The 16,748-nt window shown below is 39.5% G+C and overlaps 1 protein-coding gene across 3 annotated transcripts in view; it reads left to right on the top strand.

The window, feature by feature from the left end:
* The window catches only part of ccdc14 (coiled-coil domain containing 14), a 37,992-nt gene that overhangs the window by 12,007 nt on the left and 9,237 nt on the right, over window positions 1-16,748 (top strand). For all 3 annotated transcript variants that reach the window (XM_028806475.2, XM_051931002.1, XM_051931001.1), the window contains 4 exons: window positions 3,869-4,400; window positions 7,205-7,349; window positions 11,585-11,667; window positions 12,775-12,993. In XM_028806475.2, the coding sequence (XP_028662308.2) occupies window positions 3,869-4,400; window positions 7,205-7,349; window positions 11,585-11,667; window positions 12,775-12,993 (979 nt within the window). The remainder of the gene's footprint in view (window positions 1-3,868; window positions 4,401-7,204; window positions 7,350-11,584; window positions 11,668-12,774; window positions 12,994-16,748) is intronic.

Here is a 16,748-nt window from a genome sequence, read left to right as displayed (position 1 = left end):
ATGCTCATGCTCGTGTCTGCTTTGATGGTGTTAAGCCAACGAGTCTGCTGGCGGCCGGGTCTTCTTTTGCCGCTTACCATCCCTAGCGAATTTGATCGCATTATATGGCTGAAATAGGTCAGTTTGAGTCTAGTTTTCCCTTCTAACGAGATATCCGGCTTTATGTGCTCTAGCACTTCTTTGGTCGTTACTCTCTCTATCCATGGAATGCGGAGTAGCTTTCTCCAGCACCAAAGTTCAAAACCGTCAATCTTCCTTCTGTCTGCTTTTTTCAGGGTCCAACTTTCACATCCATACATGGTTATTGGAAAAACAATTGCACGGACTAGCCTGCATTTAGTGGTGAGGCTGATATCTCTGCTTTTCCAAATTTTTTCCATGTTCAGCATTGTACTTCGGTCGAGCGCTATCCTTCTTTTTACCTCTCAGCAAAGTTCTCCGCCCCGGTCGATGTTTGAGCCTAGGAAAGTAAATTCCTGAACACATTCTATTTCCTCATCGTTGATTTTTATTTGATGTTGTTGACTGCGGTCATCATTATTTTTGTCTTTTTTAAGTTCAATTGCAAACCCATTTTTTCGCTTTCGTGCTTGATTTTCATTATCAAATCCTCAAGTCCCTTTTTCGTTTCAGCCAACAAGGTAGTCAGCGTATCGGAGATTATTGATGTTTCTTCCGCCGATTTTTACTCCAGTTTCTGACTCCTCCAGTCCTGCCTTCCGCGTGTTGACTTCCGCATACAGATTACATAGAAAGGGGGAGAGGATGCAACCTTTTCGCACTCCTTTTCTACAGTGGAACCATTCAGAGTCTCCGCATTGTGTCCGAACTGTTGCTTCCTGCTCGGAATATAACGATCTGATCAACTTAACCAGATGCGGTGGTACACCCAACTCTTTTAAGGCTTCCCACAGTTTCATATGGTCAAAGCAATCAAATGCCTTTGTGTAGTCTATGAAGCACAGGTAGATCTTCTTTTGATATTCCCGACATCTTTCAATGATCCAACACAGGTTTGCGATGTGGTCGCGAGTTCCGCGTCCCCGCCTGAAACCTGCTTGTACATCGGGCAATTCTGCCTTGATTGTTGACCTCAGCCGCTCCTGTATGATCTTTAGGAGCACTTTGCTCGCATGCGGGATCAGAGCTATTGTGCGATAATTCGAGCAATCTCAGGTGTCACCTTTTTTCAGTAACGGGATAAATATGGATCTTTTCCAGTCCCTCTGCCATTTGCCAGATTCCCAGATCTTTTGACACAGGGTCGTGATGACTGATTACACAGTACCCAGGTACATTACACGGTATTGAAAAAAAACAAGTACAACTTGGCTTGCAGTATTATCTAGTAGTATAGAAACAGTATTCACACATTTGAATATAATGGTCCACATCCGACCTTTTAAATCCAAAGTATCTCCAGACAACAGACGTGACTCCTTTTTCCAGCAAAAGTTCTTCTGTGTCATCATGTTCAAGTTTATCGTCTGCTACAGCATCAGTTTCGGAATGTTCTCTGTCCATTTTCACCGCGCAATACCTCCACTACCGCATGTACTCCGTTGCATGCCTGTTTAGCGGTGCAGCAGTGAAAAAGAGCCCCCGCGCAACACCTCCACTAACGCATGTACTCCGTTGCATGTGTTTAGCGGTGTAGCAGTGAAAAAGGTCTCCCTTAAACGGTTTCCCACAGCGCGAAGTTCCAAACGTTGTTTAGGCAATTTAAACCAGTGTTGCGGTATAAGAAAAATCCGTATCATAACAAAAATAAAAAATGGTTTTCAGTATGAACCGGTGTACCTCCCAGCACTAATTAGTAGTAAGAACATGGAAGTTAAGATGAGTGGCATATTTCATCAGGATGTATTTCAGCTACTTACCGTATGTAGCAATCTGATTAAGGTTTTGACATGCATAAAGAATGTCAAAAGTGAATTTGCCTTACATTTACTCCGGAGAGTGGTGTGCAGATTGTAAACAAGTGTGCATGCGTTTGTATCTGTACCCCTGTCCCCCCAACCCCTCCTCCCTTAGTGAGTTTGTCATCTCATACTATGCTACAAGTAAAGCTCATGAAATCACAATTTATGGTGAAAGGCTAACAGTATTCATTTATCTGAAGCCATTTTAATGTGTGGGCCCATGATAATCCCAAATGAAGTGTATTAAAAGTAAAAAAAGAATTGTGCTAAAATAATGCATTAACTGATTGTGAATGATTTAGACCATGGGTGTAACTCCGATCTTGGAGGGCTGCAGTGGCTGCAGGTTTTCATTCTAACCATCTTCTTCATTAGTGACCACTTTTTTTCTGCTAATTATCTTCTTTTGCCTTCATTTTAATTAACTTGACTCGGGCCCCTTAGCTCTCTCTTTTTCCTTAATTAGCAGCCAAACAATAATAAGACACAAAACAAGCCAACACATGACCAGCTCACCTGTGCCTATCACACAATATCTGAAAATAAAGAAAGGTGATGGTTTTGGTAAGGCTGATCTCTCAGGTTACCAAAACATTTTGACGGTGTTCGTATTAAAAACAGAAAAATCAACAGATTTGGAAATGTCTGCTGTGACAGAATGAGAGCAGCAACAAGCCATGGAATTAAATAAAGGGTTTAATTAACAGCAAGAATCAGCTTCTCATTAAGAGATTGGTGGGAGTTTGAAATCCCAGTTTGGCTGGTCATTTGTTGGCTCATTTCACATCTCATTTCTGTATGGCTGTCATTTAATTAAGAAAGGAATAAATTCAGAGGACTGAATCCTTAAAAGTCAGGCTATTAAAATGAAGGGAAAAGAAGCTAATTAGTAGTGAAAATTGATCACTGATTAGGAAAAGGGTTGGAATGAAAACCTGCTGCCACTGCGGCCCTCCAGACCCGGAGTTTGACACCCCTGGTTTACAGTAGACATATTAATGTAGAGAGAAGAGTTGAGCAACCTGTTAAGAAAACTAGTACTGTGCTAGTGTTAATACTGTTTTAATTAAACAAAATGAATTGGGTAGTGTCATGCTGGCCAGGTGATAATGGAACAAATGGATGGCAACAGTATATTTTTAAAAAGAGACTAATTTGAATCAGATGTTAAATTACCGAAGACCTGTGTAAGGCATTAGTGGCTGTGTATATTTCACTAAAAAACCAAGCACATCCCTTAGTAATCTTTTCTTAATGCATCTCTTTTTTTTTTTTTTTTTTTTTTTTTTTTTTTTTGCATAATATTTTTTAGTAGTACTAGCTAATTCTAGAGATATGTTGTTTTGAAAGCATTGCAACATCTATGCTGCCATTTACACCTTTCTCCTTAGGCAGTTTTTCCTGCCACTTATTGAGTGTTCACTCTACTAATGCTGCATAATGTCAGAAAAGTACTTTGCTGCTCAAATGCAGACACATGGAACAAATTTCTTCTTTTATTAAGTTGTCACACCTTTCTGTGTCTGCTAGTCACATTTGAAACTAAAATCTATATACATGAAGTACTTCGCAATATTAAAGTAAATATGGCTTGTGACATGCTTTTATTTTACATACAAAAAGTCTTTCAGCAAAAACAATGGTTTGTATCTTAAGATTCATACATTTGAGAGAAAATGTATATGATGTATAACAAAAGGGACCGCTTTTTTGTGTATATAAAATTTCTAGGAAATACGTTAATTCTTACACTTTAGTTCTTACGTGAATAGCTTGTTTATCTGGATTTAAATATTAAAATCTATTGTATTTTCTTGGGTAGAAATTTAATAAGTAAAATAACAATAAATAAAGTGCATATTGGAATGTTTTATGTACTTTATATAGTTAAGCTTCTGATTATGCATTAGTTATTTAGTGTACAACCTGTCTGTATCTCATTTCAGACCACTTCCAGGGATGTTCATAAGGAATGTGCTCAGCAAGGAGGGATCACTTATTTTCCCGTGCATATAAGTCCTGCCCCTGTTCCTACTGTATTGCAAGTACCATTGCATATAGGCTCTCAGGCAGCAGTAGCACAGGTAGTTCCACATACACCATGCCCTAATGAAGGAGGACTGCAGCAAGGAAACACTCGGGATCAAGACCTGTTAAGGCAAATTCAGATACATTTGTCACATCTTCAGCATCAACAGGTTGAAGGTTGGCAGCCAGTAGTGTCTAGTCAAGTTCAGGATCCAACCCAGGTGCAAACTTCTGCGGAACTATCAGAATCTGAACATAGTGAGTGGACTACGAGTGAAGATGAATTAGATTCAGTAGATCATACGCCAGTAAGGGATACTAGTTGTCAAACGAGTTTTGATAAACAAAACCTTCTCAGAATGAAATGTGCAAGTCCGGACCAGACTATGAAAAAAGTAAAAACTGTAAAGTATCTTTTGGGAGAACTAAAAGCACTCGTAGCAGAGAAAGGTAATGTGCATCTCTTTTTGGAAAAGTAACCATGTTTAAAGTTAAAGCTTTAATTTGCAATCTGGTGATTCCTGTGTTTTCCTTGATGAATAGTGAGTTTTTGTAAAAAATGTTTAGTATATACATTATTTTACCTTACCTAGATATGTGATTAAAATGGTGGTTAAATTAATGAAAAATATTAGAATGCAACTGGTAGGCAAAAATAGTCAAATACTGTCTATAATATTCCTATTCTTATACTGTGATGTGACTGTACTTGATCATACTGGAATAAGGGAACAAAATGCAGTTAAAATCATTCAGAGTGAAATAAATGGGACATAATATTTCTGAGAGTGCAAAATGATGACACCCTTCCTCAAGTAGGGAAGTGTAGCAAAGTGATGTTTCACACATATAATAACTTGCATCACAAGCCATTATTATAATGTTGCGATAAACATTTTGAACTTCAAAAGTGATTAATATGATGTAAAGACTATTTTAGCTCACTTTAAAGAGGGCCAATTCTGTATATTTGCCCTGAAGATGTTTTTTGTTTTGTTGTCAGTTTACGTATATAGCCTACCTTCTTAAACTTCTCAGGATTAAAAACCATGCAGTCATTTGCTGTCAATAACTACATGAAGTAAACGTACAGTTGTCATTTCCTCCCTGCTTATAGAAAGCTATAAATCTGATGTCTCACAGACTATCTGTAGCCTATTGGTTTGACAAATTATGGCCTGTTTAGGTGCTGCTCGAAGACTATACAAATGGTCATATACTAAGAGAACAAGCTTTTCTGACCACAGGTTTTTTTTTTTGGTTTTTTTTTGCCCATAATGAAAACTGGCTTATGAGCCGATTTAGGCTCCCAAGAGCCATTCTATTGGAACTATTAGCTGAATTAGACCAGGCATTAGATAGACAAACTGCCTGATGTTGAGCAATATCCAGGTTGCTTTCTGGAAACAGACACCTACGAGAGAGAACTCGTTAGTAGGTCAGAAATATCTTGGCCAAGCTTTGGGTCCATCATGCCCGCTGTGCTGAAAGCTATAATCCGAGGAGCTGCATTCAGTCTGCCTTGGACTTTTGAGTGCCAAGATGTATAACATTAGATTGGATAGTGTCCATCTTGGAGTTTGAAGCTTGGGATTATTAGTTCTGCGCTATATGTGCTTGTACTATAAAAACTGCCAGTAAGCACCATACACTGTCAACTTCAAGCACTTAATAAGGGTACCTGGCAAGAATGAAGTTGCTCAAACCATTATTCATTTATTTTGAGGAAAAGTAGTGTTCGTAGACAACACTGTATGTGATGGATGCATCATATGTGAGGCTGCTCTACCAGCCAATGAAGGTCTGAAGCATCGTGTTTGCATATTTATATGAGGTTAATTGGCATGGTCAATATATGGTTGTTTTCATGTTGGCAACCAGGCAGGGTTTGATTTATGTCCAAGTACACGTTTATAAGACAATTGTGATTTATAAAGGGTAAATTGCATAGGTTGTCAGCATTTGTAAATCACACATTTTTTTTTGTCATACATATTTTCCTGTTTTATGGCATACATATATTTTCATGCTTGAATACACAAGTTTTATAACTGAGATCCCAGGAAATTTACAAAAATAAGAATGTTTAGAGCAGAGAAGGGATCAGTATTATTTTTGTGGTGACGCTTAGGGAATATTCTGTGACTTTTTAAACATATAGCCAAATGCTCATACATTTGGTTATCTTACCAAAGCATTAGTCTAAGAACACACATGAGTGAAGTGGCACTACGAATCCTGGATTTTGGTTGTGTATGCAAATGCCTGAAAGTATTCATCATTTTGAAATGTTAATGAAACAACCCTTTTCATCCAAACTTGGAGATCTTCCATCCATCCATTTTCCAACCCGCTGAATCCGAACACAGGGTCACGGGGGTTTGCTGGAGCCAATCCCAGCCAACACAGGGCACAAGGCAGGAACCAATCCCGGGCAGGGTGCCAACCCACCGCAGGGGACACACAAACACACCAAGCACACACTAGGGCCAATTTAGAATCGCCAATCCACCTAACCTGCATGTCTTTGGACTGTGGGAGGAAACCCACGCAGACACAGGGAGAACATGCAAACTCCACGCAGGGAGGACCTGGGAAGCGAACCCAGGTCCCCAGATCTCCCAACTGCGAGGCAGCAGCGCTACCCACTGCGCCACCGTGCCGCTCACCTGGAGATCTTTATTATTATTATTATTATTTCATATATTTGTAAAGTGAACTATAGTTCCAGTGATAAAACCATCTACAATGCGAAAACACTCCTGTCTTCTAATTAAAGCCAAATATAAATGTGATGCATGACTTTTCATGTCATTGTGGTGTTGTGTTTTATGCACTAAGATTCAGATATGAATTGTGTTAATGTAAAAAAATGTCTTGCAATTGAGTACTGTTGGAGCACATTCTTCAATTTTAAGTGTTCAATAGCCACAGTTTTGACAAACTTGGTGAACTGTGTTTATTAAGTTTATGTTGCTTCATCTCTCATACCCTTATGGTGAACTGAGGGATACCCACTCTGTGCTTTTTGCTACTTGAGGTTAAGCAGTTTAGAAAGTAAATCCCAAATATCTCATTTCTTTTATGTTGCTCAGGATTTCTAATCTTAAAAATTTCCACAAGTAGAGTTTTAATACACTACGAGCCTGAATTTTTTTGGAATGTAATTATTCCTTTTAATTTATAGGTTTGCAATAATAATGCAGCATGCATTGTGAATGGAAAAAGTAAAACATTATATTATTTCTATTAAGGAGATGATCCAGAGGTGTTCAGGGTAATAACAGAGGTGGAAGATAATATATCATTGTTGCCTACCATGGTTGGAAGTACAAATGTACAGGCAGAAATCGCATTGGCCTTGCAACCTTTGCGAAGTGAAAACGCCCAGCTACGTCGGTAAGTTTAATGTGCTTTTTTTGGAAGTTGCTTGCTGACAATAATATTAACCACTTATGCATGGGGCTTCCCACCAGTGGGACACAGTTATATTTCAAAGTTGTTTGTCCATTCTGTAACTATTTCTACTAGTTAAGGATGCTAGGGTTATGAAAACTTTGTGCAAAAGAAACCTCATGGCAATCTTTTTATCACTTTCCTCAGAAAATTGTAGAGTTCAAATGCATCCTGCAGGTGCTTTACTTTTTCCCCCATCCTAATCGGCCAGAGTTTGCCTCCACATGATAATAAAATGTGAATTCAAATCGAGTTGTATTAGAGCTCCAGAAGCAAACAAAAAAAGACAATTTGACCAGGGTATCAGGTGGAGTTTGTGAGGAATTGTTTATGGCAGCCAGCGGCATGTTCAGTATCCTTTTCTCAGCCACTGCTTTTACATAGTCCAGACTGGTCCATAGAACCTTTTCAGTTTAAGCTTGTTGGCATCTCCTGTTCTCATTCTGCTGCTCAGAATGTGGTATTATAACAACAGACTAATAGAATATAATTTGAAATGTTTGCTCACAACAATTGATCTGTGTCTACTTATAGTGTTAATTGCAATTCTGTATAAGTGCAAACCAGTCCAGCTATGTGGCCGTGTACTCCCATCAGGTTGTTGTATACCTGAACTACATCAACATCTACGGTCCTTGGGTAGAGACCACAGCTATAAAGGTTTTGCTTTTCCTACCACCATATGTTTTTGTTAATATTGAGACACAATGCTACAGCTCCAAAAAATCATCCAGCAGGTCTATGCATTCCTCTTCCTGTCCACCATTTATACATAGTTAAAAAGTCACCTGAGGACTTCTGTAGGTGGCATGTCTCACAATTGTATTTGATCTTTTGTAGTAATAGTAATGAATTAATAGTTGAGTGTCCCTTGTGGTAGGGAGAACAGTATGTTGTGGGAGCATAGGTCTAGGGTTTTACTATTCAGTTTTTTACCTGCCTACCACAGTAGCTTTAGTGGGGAGGTTTCAGTGCTGGTTATGTCTTGATCTGTCTTAAAGTCAAGTCCACTCAGTGTAGATGTAGGATTCTGCCAAAGGTATATCCATATTTGCAGCAATTAAATATTAGTAGAATTCCTGACATGGTAATTATTATTTTCTATGACATTGATTTGATGTACCAAAATATAAATAATGTGAAACAGTTTGGCATGAGACTGATAAAATTCCATTGTAATGAAGTAAGCAATAAAGTGATGTTACAGGTGGTAAAACAGATGCACAAGACTACATGGTATGACCAAAGGAATATTCCTAAAGAAAACAAAAATAGTATATTGAACTTGTAATTATTACTTTTTTGTCTCATATACACACACACCTCCATTTTTAGCTGTATCATTCTTCACGAACAGCCTAAATGTTCCATGCAGTAAATATAATGAAAATGCCAACCTGTGATAAGTTAATTATCTATCCCTTTAGTTCCTGAATTAGCTTTTTTTATCACAAGGTTGCAGGTAGCTTATTCCAGTAACAGTACTTTCAAGACATGACATTTTTGTGGATGGAGTCCCTTTCAATCCTAAATCCTACAGTCATTATAATCATTCACAAGAATCTTTAATGATGTCGTAAATCATCAGTGCCTGATGATGTTCTATGCATAATTCAAGATTACCAGATCTTGAGAAATTTTGATCTGGAAAATTTGTACTATTTGCAGTGTGATCAGGAACAAGAAGTGTCTACTTTGGTTAATAAGTATACATAAATACTGACTGTGAATGCAGATAATCTTTACTATATTTGTGAGTCATGGTAGAAACATACTAAGCTTAACAGACCAGACCAACAGGCAAGCTGAGGGTGAGGGTAATCCCTTCATTATGTCCTGGGTCTTATCCAGTATAGCCCCATATAATATGCACAGGGGCATGACGGTGTGGGTTGGCTCCTCCCTCCCAGTTGCTCTAGGGAGCCTCTTGAACCTGCTACTGTCAATAACGTACCTGTGTGATTAGCCAGTTGATAAGGACACAACACACAAAGCAAACAGGTAGGTGCAAGTGCTCCAGTGCTTTTATTAGAAACAGTCAGAACAAACAGTGTTCAAAACAAAGTGCAGTGCAAAAATTCAATAAATAACCCATAAAAAGCATCAGTGGAGGTTAAAAATCCCAATAAATAAATCCATTAAAAGTGAGGTTAAAAACACAAGCAGGAAACTGTCCTTCACAATTCAGAGCCTTGATGCCTTCCTTTTAAAACTGATATCTCTGCATTTTACCCTGATCGGGCCCCATAGCACAGAGAGACATCCAACCGAAACATGCAGACAACCTATTATTCCGGGTCTTGTACCTGCTGCCAATCTCACGGTGTTCCACGGGGAGCTGCTGAGCCCTGGCTACTCCCGGCAAGAGCACACCCTGAGCACAATGGTTCTCTTCTGCACCGTAGTCACTCAACAGGAGTGATCCCTCCGCCCCCTCCTAAGTGCCGGCTACACGTTCCTTCCTGGGGGGCTCTGCGACTCTTTAATTCCACCAGGGGGGGTAAACGTTAATATTTAACATTATACATAGTTATTGTCTGTTTTTTTCACCTGTATTATTATCATTCTTTAATTTAATATTATTTATTGTATCAGTATGCTGCTGCTGAAGAATGTGAATTTCCCATTGGGATTAATAAAGTATCTATCTATCTATCTATCTATCTATCTATTCCATTCCCATCCGCCTGCTTCCTTCTGTCTTGTACTGGCTCTCGCTTACTCCTACATTTTTTTTTTTCTCTGTTTCCTTTAACTTCCATTCTTTTTTTCTTTCTTTCTCCTGCCCTGCACTGGCTCCTTTGTTACTCTTCCTAATTGGGTATGTGTGCGAGGATCTGCTCTATCTGTGGCATCCTTTAGGTGCCTGACTGATCCACCTGCCTCCACATGTGTATGCTGTGCAGTCCGCCAGTTCCCCAATTAACCGCTGAGCGAAATGCACTCGCATACACCTGCACCCGATTGGAGCCTGCACATTCAAGGCACAATTATCTACTTAAAACTCTGCCACCTTTTTCTGAGCTACAGACCCTGTATACCACAAGGGGGAAGCCAGATTATGTGCAAATAATCTCAACTCTCTAGAGAAACAGTGTTTCTACTCCAAAATCCTCTCATATTGCTGAGCTCCACATGCTATAATACAGAGAAAGCCCAGCAGTGTTGTTCTGCCTTTGTTTTGGACACTGCTACAGCTGCTTCCTTCCTGTTTTGTTTTTTTTTCCCCTTTTCTTTTTTTTGTTTGGCTACCTTGTGATAGGTTTTTGTTTCTGCAGGAGCCCATCAGCAGGTACAAGGACTGCCATGACAGACTTTTCTCTCATGGCCAGTTTTTAAGTCTTCGTGTTGTTGGCCTACATTTTCCAAAAATCAAGAGATGGGAGCAAAAACTAAACCCAGCATAATCCATTTGCATCTTTATTTATGTTTAGTTGATGCATTGTGAAACATTTGGCAGCTAAATATTCTTAGTAGTTGCTATCACCTAGAGTACCAATGATAATATGGAAACAGATACTGAAATTAAGTGTATTTTTATTGTTTATGTAATTTGAACAATAGAAATGGTGATCATGGTAAAAATGTGTACTGTAGGCTGATTGGAAACACTAGCTTATCTAATGTAACTGTACATGTGAGGGTACGGACTGCAATGATATATGATGCAACTTCTCGAATCATGCTTACTTCTTGCGTTGTGCTTTATTGCTGCAATTGTGACCCTGTACTGAAAAAGGCAGTTGTTACAATGAATGTTAGTTTTCCCCATTCCCCATCTGATATTGGTCAACCCATGGGAAACAGTCGAAGAAAGTACATCTTGGTGTTAGTGAAAGAGAGAGCCACAGCTATGGTTTCAGGTAGTTTAGGATAGTCATTTTTATAGTCTCATATTCTTTGTTTCTATACATTCAGGTGATTCTAAAACAAGCTTGGAAAACACTTACCTTCTCTCACTTGACTATGTTTTTGACATAACATGAAATGCATGGACTGTTTTTGGTCCAATAATAATATAAAGAAATGTTTTAATTGTGTTTTATGGTGCATTAGAAAACTTATGAAACTTAGAAATCTATGCAGATTTATTTTTTCTATTGAGTAGTTATTAATTTTTTCTATTGTTTCTTTGGTTTAAATGTATTAGATGCTAAGTTGTTTTCTCTCTATTTCAGACGACTGAGAATAGTGAATCAACAGCTGAGAGAGCGAGAGAGAGCTGAAAAAGAATTAAATCCAGTGGATGTAAATTTTGAATGTAAATATGTTTAATCAATTAAGGTTGTGTTTTATAGTATTTCTAAAATATATAAACCATACATACATGTGTGCAAACACACAGAATGGCCACTTTTATTAGGTACACATCTAGTTACTGGCAAGATCTCTTTTTGCCTCCAGCATATTCCAGATTCTTCAAGGCATTAATTCACTAAAGTGCTAGAAACATTTCTTAGGGATTTTGGTCCACACCGATATATAATCTTGAAGTTCCTGTAGATTTTTCAGGAATACATGCATCCTGTGAATCACCTGTCTTGTATTGGAATATAGGGATTGTATAAGCTGCTGGAGTAAACTGACCTCAATGTCTCGTTCATGATATCAGTTCGAGATGATGCACACTTTGTGACATGAGGCATTACCCTTTTACAAGTGGTCTCCAACAATACATTGATAAGCTGTGTCATTCAAATGGAGCTTATCTGATAGTGTGGCAAAATAAAAATCCCCACACCATTGGATTATGACTAAGAGCCTGCACCAGTGACAGTGACAGGGTTCATATCGTTTAGGATTTTGACCATATCTGCAGTGTTAAAATTTCTGAAAGCAAAAAAATGAGATTTGTTAGTCCAGATAACATTTATCCCATTTTTCTGTCATCCAATGTTGATGTTAATATGCCCACATTAGCTTCATCTTCCTATTTTCATCTGACATTAATGTTTTTCTCCACTCTAGTCTCGTCCTTTTTGTGGTCCGATGGATTGTGCATTTAAAGAGAGATGCCCTTCTGTATGTACAGAGCTGTTGTTTAACACGTTGTGGCTTACGTTAGTTTGAATTAGTGTTGTTGCTGCCCTTTGACCCTTTTCATTAATACAGTGTTTTCTCCCATAAAACTGCCGCTCACTGTTGGTTTTTGTTTATCACACCTAAACTTGACAATAATGTGTGATAAATCCCACGTGGGTATGCTACAACCAGCATGTCTTGCACCAACAGTCATCCCACAGTCAAAGTAGATCCCTTCTATTATTGAGCAAGTATTTCTAATAAAGGTGGCCACTGAGTTTGTGCTTGTACAGTACATATACAATATTACAAACTAGTGAAATATGAAATGTGTGTTTTATTTTAGTGATTTCAGTGCAGTCTCTGAATATGACTCTGCAAGCACAGTTAAAAGAATCAAACAAAAGTATCGAACTACTTCAGAAAAAGTGTGAGGAACTACTGAAAGCAGTTGATGAGCAGAAGGTACATAACCAAGAGCTCTTGAACACAATTCAAAACAAGGAAGGAGAAATTATGCTCATAAGACAACAGTGTGATTCTGATATAAATAGCATAAAAACAGGTAATGTTTATTTGGTGTATGTGTGAATATATATAGTCACAGGAAACACTTTTCTGTTTTTATTAATTACAACTACAGTAAAACCTTGATTATCCATTAGGGGTCGGGACCTAGGCCGTGACAGATAAAAGACGGATAACAGAACAGCTACTTTAAAAATGATATACTATATATTAGCGAATAATCATTTATTTACAATACAATATATAATCGAGTATTAACAAGATTAATTAATGTTGTAACGACCAGCGTAATAAGGAAACACAACTCAGAGGTACTGGAGTTTTCTGCATTTTACTTGAAATCTTCATTTCATAACCAACGGTGCCCTGTCTTACACTTCATTATCTGGGTTATGGAGCACACCTCCAAAACAATAAAAGAAAGCTATCCCACCAGTTAACAGTTTATCTCCTGCCGTTCATGTTCCTTTTTTCTCTATACCACAAACACTCCTGCTTATTGTCTCCAGACTCCTTACTCAAAACTTCCTTCTGCCACACCTTTCCTTTTCTCCTAAACTCTCCTGTCACTCGTCTCCTAAGAGGCGTGTTCACCCCTCACAGAACAGAAGCCCTTCACCCAGGTCCATTATTTACAGCTTTCATTACACACTTTCTCTTCCCAACAGCACATCACAAGCTGCAAGCATGTCACAATATATTAACAAATCATAATATAACAGAAATTACAGGAGAACATTAATATTAATACATTAACATTACTGTCAGTGGTTTCCATTTTCAACACGTTTTTCAATTTTGTTGGCATCACGCTTTGTATCGTTCACTGTTGTTCTTCCTACTCCATAATGTGAAGCACTTTTGCTGTTTTGTAAGCGTTTCATAATTTGTTTTTTGTGACAATTCCAACACCACACAGTTATTTGTATTAGCCATAACAATGTATAGTAGATTAATTATAATAAAAGAGAAAAGCTCTGAAACGCTATTAAAACTGAAGGTACGTAACTGACACTGGAGCTGAGGAAGAACACTATGAGCTAGCACAAGGGAAGGTTGTTTCAATGTGCAAAACTCGCAGCGTACCACACAACAATAGTGGTACAGTAATGGGTAGATGCTGGCGTGGTTTCCTCCCCCAGCGACCCCCCGAAGGTTAACAGAGAAATGTAGGTTTTACTGTACTTAATGGAGTAATGGTTTCAAGAAATCCCCCATAATAGTTTCAAAGGTTAATACATTTGCACTGCAATATTACCATAGATAAAATAACCAAAAGCTATTTTTATTTTATTACACAAAACATAGTAGCAAGTATTTCCAGGTTACACATGTGTGATCATTTTTAAAGCCTGAGTTTACTTCTAGTTATCTATATTTCGCAGTAATGATCCTGACTCTAATGTACCTTTGTCATTTTAAGCAACTTGATTTTCCATTCCGATGTGCATAGAGTAGTATTTGTTATAAAAACACAACACAATGTATCTGTGATCAGTACACATATTTTATTACTCTAAATTTTTAGACTGTAGAATTTACTTTCCTATATAAAACAATACATCCATATTATGATTGTCATTTTACCTCCTTAGCAGTACCTTACTAGTCGTGCTTTTCTAAAACTTTGTAACTCTAGTTCAGACACCAGTGGCAGTGCTTCCAAGCTCTTGCCTAAACAAACACATCATAAGCTTATTCAAACTGAGCCAGTTTAGAGATAATAGTCAATATCGCAACCATGTCTTTGCAATTTAAGTCTGCTTGGGAAGCTCCACTTAAAACCGAATACAAACTCAAAAATACATCCACATGGAACTTGAAAGTCTGCATAAATTTTAAATTTAGCGCTGGTCTTCAATGTGCTAGTTTATCTAATCACAGTATGCAAAGGAGCTATCTATCAGCTTGCCTTGTAAAGAACACAAGTAGTACAAAATTCTTACAGAAAGCAACTTTCCAGTTCATGTGAAATTTAATTTGCGTGGCATTGGTTATGCATGCTCACAGGCTTACATTACCCAGAGTTAAAAAGTCAGATTGCAGTTGAGCTTGATGACCTGCATGATATTTGCTGCAGATTCGTTTCCTGAAAGGAAAGTAGGACAACATTGTTTTGCTGCTGTTTAAAATTTCTGCCCTGGAGCTCTCAAGTTGAAAATGGGAGTATGTCTGATTTTTAGTTTGCTAGGTCTCTTGGCAATGATATTTTTAATTGTGTGCAATGACTGAATATCCTGGTAGTTGCTAATGGAGTTTAAAAGGTAAAAAATGCTATCAAAGGTGATTCGTGTATTGCCTCCTGCTATTAGTCCATTTTTTAATAATCAGAGAAATCCATCTATCCATCCTCTTCCGCTTATCCAAGATTGGGTCGCTGGGGCAGCAGCTTGAGCAGAGATGCCCAGACTTCCCTCTTCCCGGCCACTTCTTCTAGCTCTTCCCGTAGAATCCCAAGGCGTTCCCAGGCCAGCCGAGAGACATAGTCTCTCCAGTGTGTCCTGGGTCTTCCACGGGGCCTCCTCCCGGTTAGACGTGCCCGGAACACCTCACCATGGAGGCATCCTGGAGGCATCCTGATCAGATGCCCGAGCCACCTCATCTGACTCCTCTCGATGCGGAGGAGCAGTGGCTCTACTCTGAGCCCCTCCCGGATGACTGAGCTTCTCACCCTATCTTTAAGGGAAAGCCCAGACACACTACGGAGGAAACTCACTTCAGCCGCTTGTATTCGCGATCTCGTTCTTTCGGTCACTACCCATAGCTCATGACCATAGGTGAGGGTAGGAACGTAGATCGATTGGTAAATTGAGAGCTTTGCCTTGCAGCTCAGCTTCATTTTCATCACGACAGACCGATGCGGATGCCGCACTGATCCGCCTGCTGATCTCCTGCTCTATTCTTCCCTCACTCGTGAACAAGATCCAAAGATACTTGGCAGGATCTCGCTCCCAACCCTGAGAGGGCATTCTACCCTTTTTCGGCTGAGGACCATGGTCTCGGATTTGGAGGTGCTGATTCCCATCCCAGCCGCTTCACACTCCGCTGCGAACCGATCCAGAGAGCGCTGAAGATCACGGCCTGATGAAGCAAACAGGACAGCATCATCTGCAAAAAGCAGTGACCCAATCCTGAGTCCACCAAACCGGACCCCCTCAATGCCCTGGCTGCGCCTAGAAATTCTGTCCATAAAAGTTCTGAACAGAATCTGTGACAAGGGGCAGCCCTGGTGGAGTCCAACTCTCACTGGAAATGGGTTCGACTTGCTGCCGGCAATGCGGACCAACCTCTGACACCGATCGTACAGGGGCCAAACAGCCCTTATCAGGGGGTCCGGTACCCCAAACTCTCGAGTACCCCCCACAGGATTCCCCGAGGGACACGGTCGAACACCTTTTCCAAGTCCACAAAACACATGTAGACTGGTTGGGCAAACTCCCATGCACCCTCCAGGACCCTGCTAGAGCTGGTCCACTGTTCTGCGACCAGGACGAAAACCACACTGTTCTTCCTGAATACGAGGTTCGACTATCCGACGGACCCTCCTCTCCAGGACCCCCGAACAGACTTTTCCAGGGAGGCTGAGGAGTGTGATCCCTCTAAGAAGGGGGACCGGAGGGTGTGTTCCAACTACAAAGAGGGGGACCACCACCCCAGTCTGCCAATCCAGAGGCGCTGTCCATGCTATGTTGCAGAGGCCTGTCAACCAGGACAGTCCTACAACATCCAGAGCCTTGAGGAACTCCAGGCGTATCTCATCCACCCCCGGGGCCCTGCCACCAAGGAGTTTTT

Source organism: Erpetoichthys calabaricus, chromosome 8 (assembly GCF_900747795.2).
Source record: "Erpetoichthys calabaricus chromosome 8, fErpCal1.3, whole genome shotgun sequence".
NCBI lineage: Eukaryota > Metazoa > Chordata > Cladistia > Polypteriformes > Polypteridae > Erpetoichthys > Erpetoichthys calabaricus.
The sequence above is the reverse complement of the archived record's forward strand: the minus strand, read 5'-3'. Positions and strand labels throughout refer to the sequence as shown.